Raw genomic sequence first — 17,713 nt, 5'->3', positions numbered from 1 at the left:
TTAAGGTTAGCTTTCCCATAACCTTTATAAATATGCTTACGCTGGTGGGCTTTTCTGAGAAATGGAGGTTAGTTTATTTGTGATGTAGTTGTCTTAAGATCTGTTATTTTAAGTAACTTCATCAAGATCTCACTATGCTAGATAACGTTGGTCATGGTGGATAACAAACCCGTGACACCAGCATTTCCAGCCTGCGGAATTGGCTGCTGTAGAAACCTACCCAGTGACAGGTTGTACGATTCACTGTACAGAAGATGTGAAAGAGGTGTATAACATTTCTTTCCAATTTCAGCCCCTCCTAATATGCTCTCAGTGCTTGGGGTCCAGCCTGTTCTAGTCTTGAGATGTCATAGCCACCACGGAGCCTTGCTGAAACGTGGAGCTCGCCCAGTTCTGAGAGTGGGGGTGGGACAGGTAAGTGGTGTTTCTTACTTTATATGACGCTCTTTTGCAATTTTAAAAAATACATACTAATGTTTGCACTGGAGGCCGCCAGTTCTTTCCCTCTGTATTATTAAATAGTTCTTAAAAAACAAAAACTTGCAAAACTGCGCCATAGAGTGAGCAAACACCGTTTCCTTCCATCTTCTACCCCCTCCACGTTGGCGTGTTCTTTTTGCCAGCAAGATCCCGTGGTGCTTTTATCTTCCAGGATACAGGGTGGTGTTAGGGTTACTTTGAGTTTGTCTGTCTGGAGGCTAGAGTCTTTTGTTTTCAGAAAGCTGGAGACTGGAAAGGGAAAATTGGGTATACATTAAAACAATGTGTGTGCCTAGTACAGCAGTGATCACGTGGCATTGCTGGTCAGCTTCCTTAAACACAGAAATCATATTGCTGATAGCCCCCCCCTCCTTTTTGTCTGCTAAAGGATGGTACATCTCTGTGTTTTACTAGATTTATATAACAATAGGCTGTTCTTCGTTTTAAAAGTGGTTTTACAGAGAGTTGACTTCCTCTTAGCAGAAGCCCAGGGATGTACATGAATTATCTGTAGGTGGTTTTGAGGAAGACTTGTGGCAGTGCATGTAGGCAGTTTTGCCCACGTATGTGAGGACTGGAACGTCTCCCACAGGTCGGCTGTTTTGCAGGAGTTAGCTCAGGAGTAACTCTGGAGATCTCCTTTGCAGCAAAATTTACCTTGCAGTAAAGCGTGAGAGTGCCACTTGCTGTGGGAAATGTCTTAGTGAAAGAAGTTTGCAAGTGGTGCGTGCTACTGATTTCTGAGGGTAACGTCTTCAATGAAGAAAATGGGTTTTGATGTGTGCAGAAGCTCCAGAGGTGATCGGGTGGATCCCGCTGCTATTTCAGAGTGTTGCCTCAAGTGGAAATAGCTCAGTGATAGCAAATGAAAGCATGTGTAGGAAGACAGGATGGGATAAAAGAGACAAAACAATTTAAACTGTGAAATATTCTGGTGTGGTAGCAGGAAGGAGTGCACGTTGGAAACTGTAAGTTTCTGTTTGCTGGTAACATTTAATGAAACCTTTTTATTTCTGGGCTGAAATATTATTTCTGACTAAAATGAATACAGAGATGGGAAATAGGATGGAAAGTATACTCTTTTTCAGCTTAGGCTTTGCTCATTTTCTTGTGTTTTTTTTGTTTTGTTTTTTTGTTTTTCGAAAGGGATAGTTTTTGTCATTTATGTCTAATCACAGACATGAGGTGTCTGTAATTAATTATACTTAATAGAAGCCTATTTTAGACTAATGTTTTTAAGTGCCTTTTGGGAAGAGAACGAGTGCTTTGAAAATGGATTCACAAATATAAATACTGCATTTTTTGGTGATCTGTAGGTTTTCTTGTTTCTAAATTCATAAATGAGTTCATGAAGATAAATTAAGTCTGGCTTAATTTATCATCATGAACATGAAAATGTATGAAATCCTAGCAGTATGTACTTAGGTCCTGCAGAAGCATAGATGAAAATACCTAGTGTTTGGCATATGCATAGTTAAAGTATTGCATAGGTAATAATTTTTGCGCGTGGGGATAATACATAGCTAGATTGTATAATTACTCTGCAAGCTATCTTTATTCTTTCTAGGAAGACATGGATGATTTTGCCAGCTTCTCATATATATACAAATACTTGTCTGCATTAAGAGGCCAAAACTGCAAGGAATTATGCATTTGTGCTGCGTTTACTTCACAGACAGATTTTTGAGGGATTTTTCCAAGTTGGAATAAAAAAGCAGGAGACATTATAAAAAAAGCAGGAGACATTGAAGCTCGTGTGTTTGTAGCATTCGGTGTTGGTGCTTTGTGACTTGTAAGACATGAACTTTGCTCTCGTCCTGTGCGTTTCCATAGATCGCGGTGTTGTTGTTCAAGTGTGTAACTTTAGACACAGTGCTCTACTCAGTAATCTTACCGCTTGAGAGTCTTGTATTTTGAATATTCATTGCATTCACAAGTTTTCTATAAATGTGAAAGATTTTTTTCCATCAGTAACAACCTATCTGCCTTTCGTTAAGTATCTGCAATGAGGCTGCACCTACCTGCAGTTCAGGGCTGAGGCATAATGGCAGAGTTAATAACAGCTTGTTCTTATTTTCTTGGGATAACCACCACTTACTGCATGTTATCCCTGTAAGGAGTTTGTTGGGCGGGATGTCTCCACTCACTCACTACCATCTTAATCCCACTGATTTTAAATGAGATTAGAGCTCTGCTGAGGCCTGGAGGTTTCAGGTAGTGCTGTTGACTTAAAATACAGTGCATTCAGTGGAATTTGGGAGAGGAGATGACATTGCTGTGGGAAAAGTGTTCTTTGTTGGTTTTTTTTTTTCCCTTAATGATCATTCAGAAGTATTTTTGTGGCATTAACTTGAACTTACTTCCAGTAAGTTTTATGAGGGAGGTGAAAGCTTCCTTTCACAGTTCAGGATGGAAATGGGGTTACGCTGCCCGGCTGGGGATAAGCATGCATCTTGCCGATACTTCTGGTAGATGAAATTGGTTTTACAGCGAGATCAAAATAGCAGTATTCTTAAACGTACTGCTAATCAAGGAGAATAACTTGCACATTATTTGAAAGAAATGTTTATATGTTCTTTTTGAGTAAATAAATGTGTGTCTACTGTAGGTTAGTTATGTTAGCTCTCATGTCTAAGGAGTTAAATAATAGATCAGAAAATGTATCGGCCATGTAAGAGCTGGATAGCAAGCAGACATCCTTGCATTCTTTCCTCACAGCTGAAGTTGTTTCTTGAAATCAGTCCTTACTAGTTAATTGTTTTAAGCATGTATGACTATTGAAACCTGGAAGTCAAATCTTAGATTTCCAGGGTTTGACCTTCTAGAGTGGTCTTCTCAATAAACTTCAGATGAGGCCTTTTCTATCTCTTTTTCATTTGCTTTTGAAGTAGTCACAGTGCTAGCACCTGAAATTATGTCCAGGAATCATTCTTTGCTCATTGTCACTAGACTGTTGGGTCCCATTAGAAGAAAAGCACAGCATCAAAACAAGAGGAAACACGTGGCATACCCTAAATATAGGTTTTGCCACAGAGTGTGGTGAAATGCCTTGTAGGGTAGCGGCTCGTGCCAGCCTATTCTGGGTTTATCTGTGCTGTGCAGTGCCATGCAGGGATCCTGGGCTGGGTTTGAAGGCGTTAGAGCTGCATTAGCATGGTGTGCCATCGGAACTGAGGTACTCGTTTCCTCTGCAAGGCTGCCTGGATGAGGTACCTAGAAAATTTGTAATATAAGAAAGTTTATTGGATGTACTTAAGTACTTCCACGATTCTGCATTATGCTATGTAAAAGTAAGCAAGGCAACTTGAGTTTCTAGCACTGTGGTTTTGGGATGGACAAAACAGCATGCGGCATTACTGACTTCATAAGAAACAGCTCAACATTCTGGTGGCTTTTAAAATAAATCCATTTGGATCTCATGTGAAGGTATCTTTTTCAAGCAAGTGCTCTCTATTACATTACAATATTGGGGAAAGGATAGGGGAAGGTTCATTTCTGTTTTATTAATCTTCTAGCTAAGACTATAAAGATGATGAAAAGCTAAGCTTTGCTGTTTTGTTCTGAAGATACACATCTGTAATGCGCTGGATGCTGTTTGTGGTTTTGCTAAACTACAGCAGCATGAAAATTAACTGAACTGAATGGATTTTGATAGTTGCCAGCCAGAATGCCCAGTGAATGCAGTATACATTAGGAACAGTTAATTTGTTTAGGTTTTCAGAATTTACCCTTTTCACAACTCTGGGGAAAGTCTCACCTTGTTCCTGCTATTAGACAGCTTCATCATGTCCTCATGTCCTTGGTGTAGTTCTGCTGCAAAGATCTCTGATGTTCCAAAGTTGAACAAATGTGTGTAGGGCTGAGTATCGTGCGTATCAAAATCCATCAACATTTGAAGCAATGGATTGTAGTGTGGTTTAGCGGGAGAGATGTGTTACGACGGGGGAGGGAATTAGAGAAGCATAGGCAAAATGATGAGGATGGCAGTAGAAGACAGAAAAGCCAAAAGGCTACCCGAGATACATCATAACTCGGAATGAAATTGGCAGAGAAAAGAGAAACAAGACTGATACTAATTTGTTTGAAAAATGAGTTAGAAAGTTCATGCTGGTGTGATTAAATACAGTATGCAACTGTGTGTTCTCTTTTAACTGCAGGAGGCATGGTTTAGAAGAACTTTGTTTTACACTTGGATGCCTTTTGATATTGTCAAATAAACAAATGGTATTGTTTTGCCTTTGTAGGAAGATGAAAAATTTCTGACAGACTTGTTTGCACAACTAACAGATGAAGCCACAGATGAGGAGAAAAGACAGGAATTGGTAAGAGATCTGTAAAATATACACGAGAGGGACAGTTACTACAAAGTGACACCTATATCTTTATTTTAATTACTAACTAGTGTGGTGTTTCTCTATTTCAGGTAAATTTTCTGAAAGAGTTTTGTGCATTCTCTCAAACACTGCAACCTCAAAACAGAGATGCGTTTTTCAAAACCTTGTCAAATATGGGCATACTGCCAGCACTAGAAGTCATATTGGTAAGTCAGCTCAACTTTCTTTGTGATAACAATTTTATTTCTCTCCAGAGAGGTTTTTTAAAAAGTAGGTATGCGAAACATCAGTCACAAAGGTTTCTTAAGTGTTTGCTTCATTTGACTTGTCTTATCTTGAGCTTCAGGACATTCAAAAATTATTTTTTTTAAACTTGAAAGGCAATTACAGTATGACATTGGTAAGTGCCCTGGCATTGTTATATTTTTGTTTTTTAATTCACGCTCCCATCTTTATGTCCTCCTTGGTGTACAACTAAGTAAGAAGGTAGGGAAATAAACCAACAGACAGAAGAGCCATAAAATATATTCTCCCCAGTAGCTTTGTACAGGAAAGAGATTAAGAGTCAAACCAGTTTTGGAATACAGTTTAAGCAATAGTTAGGTACGACTTCTTGTGAATAGGAATTAAAAGCTGTGTGATTTCTGATTTTCATTCCTTTGAAACCTGTATTTTAAGGAAAAAAAAAATCTGTATTTGACTTTCCAGGGTATGGATGATGCGCAAGTACGAAGTGCAGCCACTGATATATTCTCATATTTGGTTGAATACAACCCATCCATGGTACGAGAGTTTGTCATGCAGGAAGCGCAGCAGAATGACGATGTAAGTAACGGGTCCCCAGAAACGTGTGTATTGCTGTTTTCTGAAATTGCTGCTCTTATATACAACTCTCTTAATGAGGTGAACCCTTGTTCTGAAGAAATATGGAATCTAGTCATATGATTACAGACCAGTGAACTACCACATTTTTAGAAGTCCTGTTAGTCAAGTGATATGAGTGTTTGCCTCTTTATATATTTTCGTTCCCTTGTGTGTAAAGTAAAACAGGTTATTGTAAACCACTGTTTTGGTTATCATTAGCAGCCATACAAGGAAAACAAAATATTTTTGATTGATGTCCTCCTTAAAATGCAAAATGTAAAATTAAGTCTTGATCTTAGCCTGGGCATGTGTTTTAATTTACATATAAGAAACCTGCTGTGTTCAGTTTACTGTCACACACATTGGAAGTAGAGATATGATCCTAAGTGTTTCTGGACACTTTTTTCTTCTTTTTTTAACAGAGGTTTGCATTTCCTGGAGATCCTCAGTAACTTATTAATACAGAACTCTAGCACACAAGTATTAGTAAGAAAGGTAGTTCAAAGTAGCAATCAAGGGAGAAAAAATGTTGTGCTGCCTTTTCTATAGAGGACATAGTTAATGTCTTCTTTTATCTGCCAAAAACATGGCTGAGGACAGGAAACTACTCGTGCTGCTACTTCTGTGCTGGAAGACGAAGAAGGGGGCAGCTGGGACCTTACATGCTGCAAGTGCAGCTGACATAGAGGGAATAGGGCTGTTGGTTCCAGCCACTTGCATTGGATGACTGTCCTCTTTTATGAGGGACAGCGGTAACCCAGCAACTTTAGTGTAGGGATTCCTAAATGTAAATATTATTTTCTATTTTTACATGTTATTCTTGTTTTCTGCAAGCACATGTTGGGGTTATTTTTAGGTGAAAATAATCTCATCAAGTTCAATAGCAGAGCAAAATTCACTGTTGTATGTTCATGGAAATAAAACACTGGTATGTATTCTAAGGGGAGGAGATATATATCTAAACTTGCATACTCTGAAAACACTTCAAGAAATCAGTTGAAGTTTGAGACTGTTGAGTATCTGGCTCTCTACTTTTTCTTCCTGGCGTTTTCCTTCCAACTAAATTATAAGATTCTTAATTTCAGAACCATTTTAGTTGCTTAGAAAGATTCCTCTTCACTGCTTGCCTTCTTACTGTTGAACAACTGCCCAGAATGTGTTGCTGGAATGTAAAGTTAACTTGCTTCTCGTAGGCTTTTTCTTCTTTTGTGGGGAGTGGCATTGAAATTTATCTTTTTTTTTCCCCCCCCCCGTTAGGATATACTACTCATTAACCTCATTATAGAACACATGATTTGTGACACGGATCCAGAACTTGGAGGGGCAGTGCTACTCATGGGTTTGCTTCGTACCTTAGTTGATCCAGAAAATATGCTTGCCACTGCCAATGTAAGTAAATACCTTCAAATACAATTACAGTTGGGTTTTTACAGCATTTGGTGATATGTTACATGCATAATACGTGTTTTTTTTTAATTCTCCAGAAAACAGAAAAGACAGAGTTCTTGGGTTTCTTCTACAAACACTGTATGCATGTTCTGACAGCCCCTTTATTGGCCAATACTACAGAGGACAAGCCTAGCAAAGGTAACACCACTCTGGATGTTGGACATAGCAAGGGCTGTTGAATTTAGACAGGCTGTTGGTGTTTAGAACAGAGTAACTGTCAGAGTATTTTTTTTTTGTCTTCTAAGAGAACCTGAGATTATGGTATATAATTCAGAGTAAAATACTGAATTATGAATTAGTTTGAATAATTTATAAGTATAAAATTCAGCAAAGAGATCCAATTTAAGAAGTGAACAGGACTTGCTGCAGCTTTAACTTCAGCAAAATATTTAAACATTTGTATCATCTTGAGTAACTCATGGGGCTGTTCTGTGACAGAGACTTGAAAACGTGTACGTGATTTTAAAGTCAGGATTTACTAGAGAGGATCCAGAAGCGCCCCTGAGAAAGGTGTGGGTCAAAATGCTTTGCTGAATTTAAGGGTATTGTTTCTAGATCGGAGTAGGATAGCAAAGCTCAGTAACGAAGTAACTGTACTTTCTTGCTACTAGCAGCAATACTGTGTATTGACATTAAAGCACATCCAAAATGGATGTAAAAGGTGGTACATACGTTAAAAAGACGTGCCGTAAACTTCTTAATTAACTGTATAGATTTCCAAAGACTTAGTTAAATTAATTTAGATTTCCAAAGACTTAGTTAAATTGATCTGATGTATCTCAACTTGCTTCAAGATGGTTTTGAGGTGAGATTTAAAATAATAAATCTCTATTTAAAAATAATTGTGTTCTTTAGTGGTCAACAATCTGGCAGTATCCTTAAAAAGGTAGTACTGCCTTTTAAAAAAGATTAAATCTAATGTGTTCGATTTATTGTTTCTGTCTACTTAAAAGCAGAATTTGAGCTACTTTTTTCTATATACTGATATGACTTTGTCCTAGAAGTATTAAAAGAGGCTGAGATATTTCCCTTCAATGCTACTTTTGTTAAAAGGTATAATGGATAACTTTTTTTAGTGTAAACTTAGTCAAGGGACTGTGTATAGGGCAATGTTTTATTGTATGTCTGTAGACATGTGAACATAATGAGATTTGGTCACATAAAGCTGACCTAACCTTGTGTTAGTGTAAAGTTCTGTACTCTCTGAATCTTTAGACACTGATTTAAGACAGACAAAATGTAATTGTTTCTGCAGTTAAGAGGGTTTCCTGCCGTAGGTGTACAAATATAAAATATCCAATCCGTAACAGGCTTGTTCAATTTCTATTTTAAAGACTAAACATACTCTCTGTCATATTCCCTAAACTATCGGTGGGGAAAACACAAGAACTTGTAAATGTTTACCAGACTGCAGTTGGATATTTGAAGTTAGCTTCTGAAGGCAATATCCTGGTTATGTTTAATTGTTTTTGTTTTGGTTTTATTATAGATGATTTTCAGACAGCCCAGCTCTTGGCATTAATACTGGAATTGCTAACTTTCTGCGTAGAACACCATACTTACCACATAAAGAACTACATTATTAACAAAGACATCTTGCGAAGGGTGCTTGTTCTCATGGCCTCAAAGCACGCTTTCTTGGCATTGTGTAAGTTCGAACACTAAAGAATAAAGTAGTATTTTGTGAATGTGAATTGTTGCGTATCTTCATTCTGCTGGAAGAAAACTTCACAGATGAGATGTTTTGTGACTGAATACAGAAATTCTACTGTTATCCTCTGTGTTTCTCATACAGATTTGTAGATGTCAGTTAGAATTAGTAAATAAGTTTGCATTTATGAATGTCTTTTCTAAAAAGCACAAGGAGTTTTCTTAACTTTAATATGGAGATGAACTGAAAATATTATTGAATATCCTAAGAGAACCATTGTAAGTTTTGATGTTTTTTGAGTAGAAATCATAAGACGTATTTAATTAAAGATACAGTTAGATGACTGCTTTAAACAGTATGTTTGTTCAGCATGTTGCTTTTGAAACGCTCATAGTTTCCTATGTTCAGCACAGTAAAAGCAAAGGAGTGTGGCTTAATTCTGGAGGTCAGAAAGATTTTTCCAAGATTCAGTTGTGCACGTGCAAAACAAAGCCTTAAGTTGACTGAGAGTACTATATAGTAAGAAGTACTTTTTCATTTTGTAACTGAATCACCTGAGCATTGGTTTTGGAATCTTCTCGTAATCGTGTTTCACATGCACCTGATTGCTAACCAGAACGCACTGTCTTCCAGCAAGATTATACTCTTAATAGTATTTATGTAAGGATATTCACATACTCATTCGTGTGTGCTTTAGGATTTCAGAAAGAGCATTAAACGGGATGTAAATTAAATCTTCGGTTTACTGTGTGTATGAAGATCTTGTTTACAGATTTTAAAATGAGATATTTTATATCCTAATCAAACAGAACTTACTTAAATGCAGTCAAATTTATATTTGAGTAATAGCAATGATAAGCAAATTTACCAAGTACACTTGAGAAAATAGTCATTTCAAAAATCAAAACTACACCTTTATGTTAGTGGCAATGTAGTTTAACAGTAGTATATTACTTCAACAATGAACAGAGGGGGTTTGACTTGAAGAATCACAGTGGAGGATTTCTGTATAATAAAATGGACAAGTAATGTTCAGCAGTATGGTTAAGACTGTTGCAAAGCAGAGAATATCTGAATGTAAAACCTGGTCCTAATAATGTAGTGCTACAAAAGTACTGAGATTGCAAATTTCCATGATACCAAGTAATTTTTTTTTTTTTTCATTAAATTTATTAATGTTAAAAGCATAGCTTTTAATAACATCTCTGTTTCAGGTGCCCTTCGTTTCAAGAGAAAGATAATTGGACTAAAGGATGAATTCTACAACCGTTACATAATGAAAAGTTTTTTGTTTGAACCTGTGGTCAAAGCATTTCTAAATAATGGTTCCCGTTATAATTTGATGAACTCTGCCATAATAGAGATGTTTGAGTTTATCAGAGTGGTAAGTACTGTTATGCTGAAGATAATTAATGTAGTAATTCATCTTGTAGTTCAAGTAGACTTTGTTTGTGCCCTGAATTATGCTCTCATAATGATATGACCATCTGACAACTGTATTTAAATGAACTTTCTTTTGTATTTTCAGTGTTACGTATTTGTTCTTTCTTATGTTCAAGCCGTATCATGACTTTAGAATTAAATTCACTTAATACTCAGTGTATTCTCAGTACACAGATGTGTAAAAGCAGCCCTGCTCAGGTTTCAGCATGCAGATTGGATGGGCATGTTAAGATAGGAATGTCATTTGAAGCTACTACTATGAAAACATCAAATACAGTTATGCTCTGTAATGTCAATTCTAAAGAATTTGGAAACATCAGAAAGAGATATGCCTTTTTTGATTTTTATTAATGGAGTGCTACAAAGTCCTTTCCATAGGGAGTCTCTTAAAATATTCAGGCCAGTTTGGCTGTCTGCACAGTACTCTTTCTTTACTGTTGTCTTCATCCAGATTCTGACAAGATACTGTACAAACTGCAAATGTGATAAGTGGGGGCAAGCAAGCGCAGACAGTCACGGTGGAGTAAGTGGGTGGGGGAAAAATGAGGCTTTGTCACCTCTTGACACCTTCAGTGCTGATGTCCTCTTTCCTCTTTGCATTTAAAAACCATTTAAAATGTTTTTGAAGCTATGAAAAAGGTTGGTCTGTTTACCTGGTCCTGAATTTGGTGCTGTGGTCTTTCAGTACTCTTCGGGATTGCGTACTAATTCTGTAGTTCATTCTGTGGGAAAATAAGTCATCTTTTATTTTCTTGTCCTCCTTATCACATAGATACTCAGGTTGCATTTCCAGAGTACTCCTAGCTATCTGTAAATCACTGTCAATTTTATTTCCTCTAGGTTTATTTTTAAGGAGAGCAAATACATTTTTTTTTAAAAAGTGCTTTTATTATTACTGATAGATTACCATTCAAAAGAGTTGACCTTTGAGCATGCAATCAAAAAAGAAAATAATCAGTGTATTTAAGATTTACGTTGGTTTGCTTGTTCTTAGTAAATGGTAATTCAGGTGTTTATTCTGCAGTATTTTCCAGTGGCTGTGCAGCACTACAAGCGCCATACCACATACAAGAGCAATTTTCCTGCACCAGTATGCAGACCTGTGCTAGGTTTAACCCTTAGGAGTGGCTCTGGGCAGCTGTAACAATCAATTGAAATAATTCATATATGAATATATATAATATATATAATATATATATATATATATACATATGAAATAATAACAAACAATTGAAAAAAGCAAGTTGGCAGGTTTCTATAAAGGACCTTGACAGGCATTGTGTGCCCACAAAGAAAAAACTTGCTGTTAGTTTCTGATGAAAAATATTTTCCTTGTTCTCATCCTAAACAAATGCATTGAATAATTATTTTTGCCTAAGTAATTCATTTGCAGCAAAGAAATATTGTGAATGCTAAGTCTGTATCTTGTGAACGTATATTTTTTTACTTTATTGGTTACAACAGGTAACAGTTACTCTCTCAATATACAAACATTTATGAGTTGCAGTGGAATATAGTTTGCAGAATTGGTTTTGATATCATTTTCTATCAGGGTTTTAGATTCTATTCATATATTTTGAAGCATGTATTGCTAGAAAATTACTACTGTTATATCTGCTTCTCTAATCATATTTGAAGCTCTAGGTTTTTAACTACGCCTGTAGTGTAGTTTTTTGCATATGCTTATTTTTGCGTAAGCTAATTATTATGATGTTTTCTGTGGAATGTTTTAAAAATAATGTCTCAGTTACTTTTTATATTGTATGAAGACGTAAATTCACTTGAACAAAAGTAAGTCACTTTATGGTTTTTCATTCCTACAGGAAGATATAAAATCATTAACAGCTCATGTAATTGAAAATTACTGGAAAGCACTGGAAGATGTAGATTATGTGCAGACATTCAAAGGACTGAAACTACGATTTGAGCAACAAAGGGAAAGACAAGATAATCCAAAACTTGACAGGTAACAGGCACTCAATTCCCTTATTATTTTTGGGGGGGAATACTGGTGGATTTTTGTGTGATAGCAGGAAATGTAAATGATTTATACTCTTGGTTACATCTCAGCTGTTGTTGAATTTAATTGATTAATAGTGTTATTTCCTGATGTATTGCTTCAAACTTGTGATCAACTTTCAGCTAACATATTCACTTAAGTGTTATTTTTCCCCCGTTCCCTTCCTGGACCCCAGTAATAGTGATGAGTTTTTGTATCCTAAACTTACGCGTACTGTTGTAATGAGGGTGGAAGCCTTACCGGTATCTGAAGTTCATTTACCTAAATAACAGGTTCCCTTTATTTGATTTGGAACATTGTTCTGTCAAGAATCATTGTGTAGATTTTTCCTTCAAAAATTCATGTTAGATTTCTTATTTTAGTTAGTTATGGGAATAGGTACTTTTATAAGTGCTACCACAATGACTGAGAAATAAAATACACAAAGAAATATTCAGAGGATAATTTTTTTCACTGTTAGAGTTGCTGACGAGATAAAAACCAATGTGATGTCACACTTGAATCCTTCCTTCTGTTTGCCAGAGCAAAACTTTCCTTCCTTAGTACACAGTCACCCAAGGTTAAAAGAGTAGGGTTTGTAAAAATACAAAGTTTAGGACTTTATACTCAATTTATGTTTTGCAAACAGTATTACTTATGTGTACAGTTCCATTCAAACAAAACGGACCGCATGTGAGCAGATGAGTTACTTTTCAGAATTGTTAGCAAGATCTGTTCTTATTTTGTTGTCATGAATTAGTTTGAAGACGTTAAAATTATACCTGATTAGTCATTACTAGGACATCTTGAAATTTCAGACTTTTAACTTGTTTGAATTCCTACCATCATATTTCTTCAAATTAAAATGCGAGTATAATCGTAGATTAGTTTTTAAATGTTGAAGCTCTTTCAAGAGTACGTGCAGGATCTGCAGGTTTGAATACTAATTTTTTTTACAGGTGACATTATTATTATGACTTGTGTCAGCTAAGCTTATCATTTAAGCAGCTGTGAAATTCAAACCCCAGGATTCTTACTTTAATGCATGTGTTGGAAAGAACCCCCAGTCACTTCTTTCAGTAATTTCAATCTACTGTAAGAAGTAAAACATTAGAGTGTTTACTTGGTTCAAATTGAACTAAGTGATCGTGTGTTGTTGTGCCACATTAGCGTGTCCAGCAGAAAACTACAGCTTCAAGGTTACACCTCAACCAGGCCCAGTTTTTCTCTTCTTCCTACGTTTATAAAGTGGCTGTGCAAGCCCTGTCACAGTTCATGTCCTAAGTGAAATAAACAGAAGTAATAAAAATGCAAAAATAACAATAATCTGCTTACACATTTTAACAATTGAATAGTTCAGTCAGGGAGGCCAAAATCTGTGTTGACGTGGGCCACAGAAGTATTCGGAAAACTGCCACTTAAGTAACAGTTTTCCACTAGGAACAAAACTTTCATTTAAATGCAGTTTTAAATGATGCACTGTTTATATAGATCCAGATGATAGTGTTGGCAAAGGAATTATTCAGAATTAGATTTATTTTTAAAAATACATTTAGCATTCTGCTGCTACTGTAAGAGAAAAGGAAGGTTGGGGTGAAGGTAGACCAAAGCTAATAATAAATCAATTAAATGAAGAGGGAAAGATAATGCTTTGTATCTAGGTCCCTTAAGAATGAAAAATACTGATATTGACCAAAAATTGTGGATGTGGGAGGAAGAGATGACTATCCTTTTAACATACCTATTTTTTAAACACATTGGACCCCAAATGCTGATGGGCTATGCAGTATTATTAGAAAATAGTCTGTAGCTTCTAAACTTCTCTTTACAACTTTTTATTTATGAGTGTAAGCTATTATACCAAGCCTGAATACAACACTTAAGTGACATTTATTAAAGTAACATTTAACAGTGCTGCTAGTAATCTGCAGAATTTTGTACAGATAAAGTTTGAATGTGCTATTAGCACATTCTATACGTTATTTGATGCTTCAGAAAGAAAAGTTTTTAATGTTATTTGCACTGAAAGTACAAAGAAAGAGGCACATTTAAGAATAGTTTGCTCTATTAAAGATGCTGGTATTTTTATTGCTCTACACTATCTATAGCTGTAAGCTGTCAGTGTAAATGTCAAGTAGAAGTTTTGTTAATCGTATGAGTTGTTTTTTTAATCAAAAGTTTTAAACTTACTGTTCTGCAGCATGCGCTCCATTTTGAGAAACCACAGATACAGAAGGGATGCAAGAACCCTGGAAGACGAGGAGGAAATGTGGTTTAATACTGATGAGGACGATATGGAAGATGGAGAGGCAGTGGTGCCCCCTTCTGACAAAACTAAGAATGATGAAGATATTATGGACCCTATAAGTAAATTCATGGAGAGGAAAAAATGTAAGTGATGAGAAAAATAATGCCGTATGGCTTACACAGAAGCCTAACTGCTATTCTTTAGTCCTACTGCAACAAAGGATTTTTATGTTTATCCTCAAGTTCATAGATTTTGAAATTCTGACTCTGAGCTAGTGAACAAGTTCTGTTGTTTGTAAAAGCACAATGATGCAAAAGTGCGTATTTCTTAAAGAATTTAAATGATGATCTTAGCTGATTATCAGGTTTTCCTTTGTCTTATTTCAGGTTTATGATTTAACATTTTCTATATATATGTTCAGGTGATGTCACCGGTAGGATAAGAGTGTTCAGTCCTGGCCGGTGACAACAACTGCTAGGTGTGGTATAGAAGTATGAAAAAAAAATGTATTATCACTCTCTTTTTCAAGTTGTGCATAAAGTATTAAGCATTTTCCCACACAGCAAGATGGTTTGTCGTTAAATGTTTCGTTCAGTAATGTTGCATTGGTTTTGGTTTTTATTTTTTGTCTGCAGTAAAAGAGAGTGAAGAGAAGGAAGTTCTTCTGAAAACTAACCTTTCGGGTCGTCAGAGCCCAAGTTTCAAGCTTTCCTTTTCCAGTGGGACGAAATCCAACCTTACCAGTCAGTCATCTGCAAGTAATCTGCCTGGATCCCCAGGTTCTCCTGGATCTCCAGGGTCGCCTGGGTCTCCAGGATCAGTTTCTAAAAGCACATCTCAGATGGCAGCTATTACAACTAAGGTAATTTTGAACAGACGTAGGTTGACTTCATTGTTACAGACTAGGTATTTACTTTAGCGCGCCTCTGAAGTTTGTGTGAATTCTGACATACTAAGCAGTAATTGACTGTACAGTTTGTGCTTACTTTTTCTCTGATGTTTAGCATTTTCTGGTCCAACATGTATATAAAAAGAAAAAACATAAGCTCTTTTGACGCCCAAACTCTCACCAGAGAGTTTTTATACCATCTCGCTCAGTCAGTGTAATTCCTTGAATCTGAAATGGAGTCTTTACATATGGAGCATATTGCATACAGTATTAGCTTCAAATTTTCAACTGGTGGTGGTACAAAAAATGTTACGTTGAATATGCAGCGGACTGTAAAACCATTAATGGATTCAGGCATAAGTTCCTTTCTTCAGTGTAACATACACATTGTTTATAAAAGTGCTGCATTCAGAAACTAGAATCTATGTCGGAATTGTTTTTTTTCAATAATTATTTTATACTTAATTTATGTGTAATATATTCAGTGTTATGCTATGTGTGATGGTACAAAATGTGTGTAATTTTTTTATAGCATTTCATTTTGGTATACAGTTGACTGCAGTTTTCTATTTTAGATGCCTGTCATTAGATAACTGCATAAGTAATGTGATCCTTGAGTAAAGTACTGGCAGCTGCCATTGTAGTCAAATCCTGGTTAAGCTTCAGAAAATCACAGCATACTGTAGTTAGAGAAAGTTTTTGAAGATCATGACACTTCTTCATGGGTCTAGAGCTGCCTAATCCTAAAATTTGTGTTTATTTGCAATGCAAGGGTATTTTAAATATTACAGGATTATTGTCTCATTTTCAGTTGCCAAGCTGTGTAAATTATGTAACCTGTATACCTTATTTATTTAATTATATACAATAAATTACCTAAATTACTTAACATTTAGCTAGCTTTTTTGAAGACAGACTGTGCTGTAGAAGTCTCCTAATTGAAAATTCAAATTGAGGGATGTTCTGTATTTGTTTCTGAAGTGCTTCCAGATTGCATGTTGCTGCAGTCAGCTATGCTTGGTGAAAAGAAATTTGCATCTTTACAGACTGAGCTGCAGCGTATACTTAGCAAAACTAAGTAAATTTGTGGATTTTCTTTCTATTTGGAAATATCTCTATCCCGTTGGATAGGTAAAACCCCAGTTTGGATTTGTTCATTTAAATGTTTTTCAGACAATGTCATTTTCATTCATACTGAAGGGTTTCTTTTTGTTCTGTTTGATTTTATCCAAAACTTCATGAATCAATATCCATAATGGCAATATGCTGCGTAAACATCATTTTCCAATAGAACGGTAAAGTATCAACATGCAAGATGTTTTCTTAAAGTAATTATGTCCATCTTTGTAGGGAGGCCTTGTTGGGCTTGTAGATTATCCTGATGATGATGAAGAGGATGATGAAGATGAAGATAAGGAGGAAACTTTACCTTTGTCAAAGAAAGCAAAGCTCGAGTCATCATAATGGCAACTGCTGAAGAACATTACCATTTGAGGGACGGATATTTTTTCCAAAAAACAAAACAAAACCCACAACAAAGCAGCAATCTTTTGTGAATTACTGTGTGTGACACAGATCAACCTATACAAATGGATTTCTGCCAATCAAGTGCCAATTCAAAGGAGCAGAAGAAGAGGAAATACTTCGTTTAGGGGAAAGACTAATGCCTTTGAGCTCTCCAGCTTGGACCACATGTTGCCCTTTTCTCAGGGAAGGAAATGGAAAACAAAAATGAAAAAAAAAAAAAGCCAACAGGGCAGGAGTTTTGTTAGTGGAACTCTGGATTGGCTGGTCAGTTGCTACAATCAGAATATGCTTTCTTGGACCATGTATGAGACTTCTGAAGAAAAGGCGGTTTTTGCCATAATTCTTCACTAGTTAAGAATGCCAGCAGTTTCTTTGTATAAAAGAGACCTGCCTTTGAAATCGTACATTCTGAACATTTTAGTCAAGCTACAACAGGTTTTAAAAACCTCTACGGGGGAGGGCTGAATATAAAGTTTCCTCTTTTTTTTTTTTTAATCTGTTCCCTTTGCCCTTTAAACTGCAGAATTTTTTTTTGGAGGTGGGGGATTTGTTTGTCCCTTCTTGATTAAAGATTGAGTGGAATTCTAGATGTGGTCACTTTTGTGTCATAATTTTTTTTTGCCCCCCTGAGTGTATGCTTAGTTGTTGAGTATATATTTGGGACCATTAAAATTTTTTGATGTAATATAATCTCACTGTTGTGCTGGTACCTGTTTCACCCTGTGTAATTTTGTTCTGCATCACAATTCTTAATATGTTTAGGATTTTATGGAAGATGGTATAGTTTTTATTGGAAAAAATCTTAATCTTACCACAATGTGCATAAAAG

The 17,713-nt window shown here is 36.0% G+C and overlaps 1 protein-coding gene across 1 annotated transcript in view; it reads left to right on the top strand.

Moving 5' to 3' along the window:
- The window catches only part of PPP4R3A (protein phosphatase 4 regulatory subunit 3A), a 42,209-nt gene extending 24,635 nt beyond the window's left edge, over positions 1–17,574 (top strand). The window contains exons 5-15 of the mRNA XM_083838844.1: positions 4,725–4,802; positions 4,904–5,020; positions 5,523–5,639; positions 6,936–7,067; positions 7,163–7,265; positions 8,617–8,775; positions 9,993–10,162; positions 12,045–12,187; positions 14,421–14,611; positions 15,104–15,330; positions 16,708–17,574. Coding sequence (XP_083694970.1) covers positions 4,725–4,802; positions 4,904–5,020; positions 5,523–5,639; positions 6,936–7,067; positions 7,163–7,265; positions 8,617–8,775; positions 9,993–10,162; positions 12,045–12,187; positions 14,421–14,611; positions 15,104–15,330; positions 16,708–16,821 — 1,551 coding nt within the window. The 3' untranslated portion in view covers positions 16,822–17,574. The remainder of the gene's footprint in view (positions 1–4,724; positions 4,803–4,903; positions 5,021–5,522; positions 5,640–6,935; positions 7,068–7,162; positions 7,266–8,616; positions 8,776–9,992; positions 10,163–12,044; positions 12,188–14,420; positions 14,612–15,103; positions 15,331–16,707) is intronic.
- Positions 17,575–17,713: the final 139 nt, after the last annotated feature.

The sequence above is a fragment of the Anser anser genome (assembly GCF_964211835.1).
Source record: "Anser anser genome assembly, chromosome: 5".
Classification (NCBI taxonomy): Eukaryota; Metazoa; Chordata; class Aves; order Anseriformes; family Anatidae; genus Anser; species Anser anser.
The sequence above is the reverse complement of the archived record's forward strand: the minus strand, read 5'-3'. Positions and strand labels throughout refer to the sequence as shown.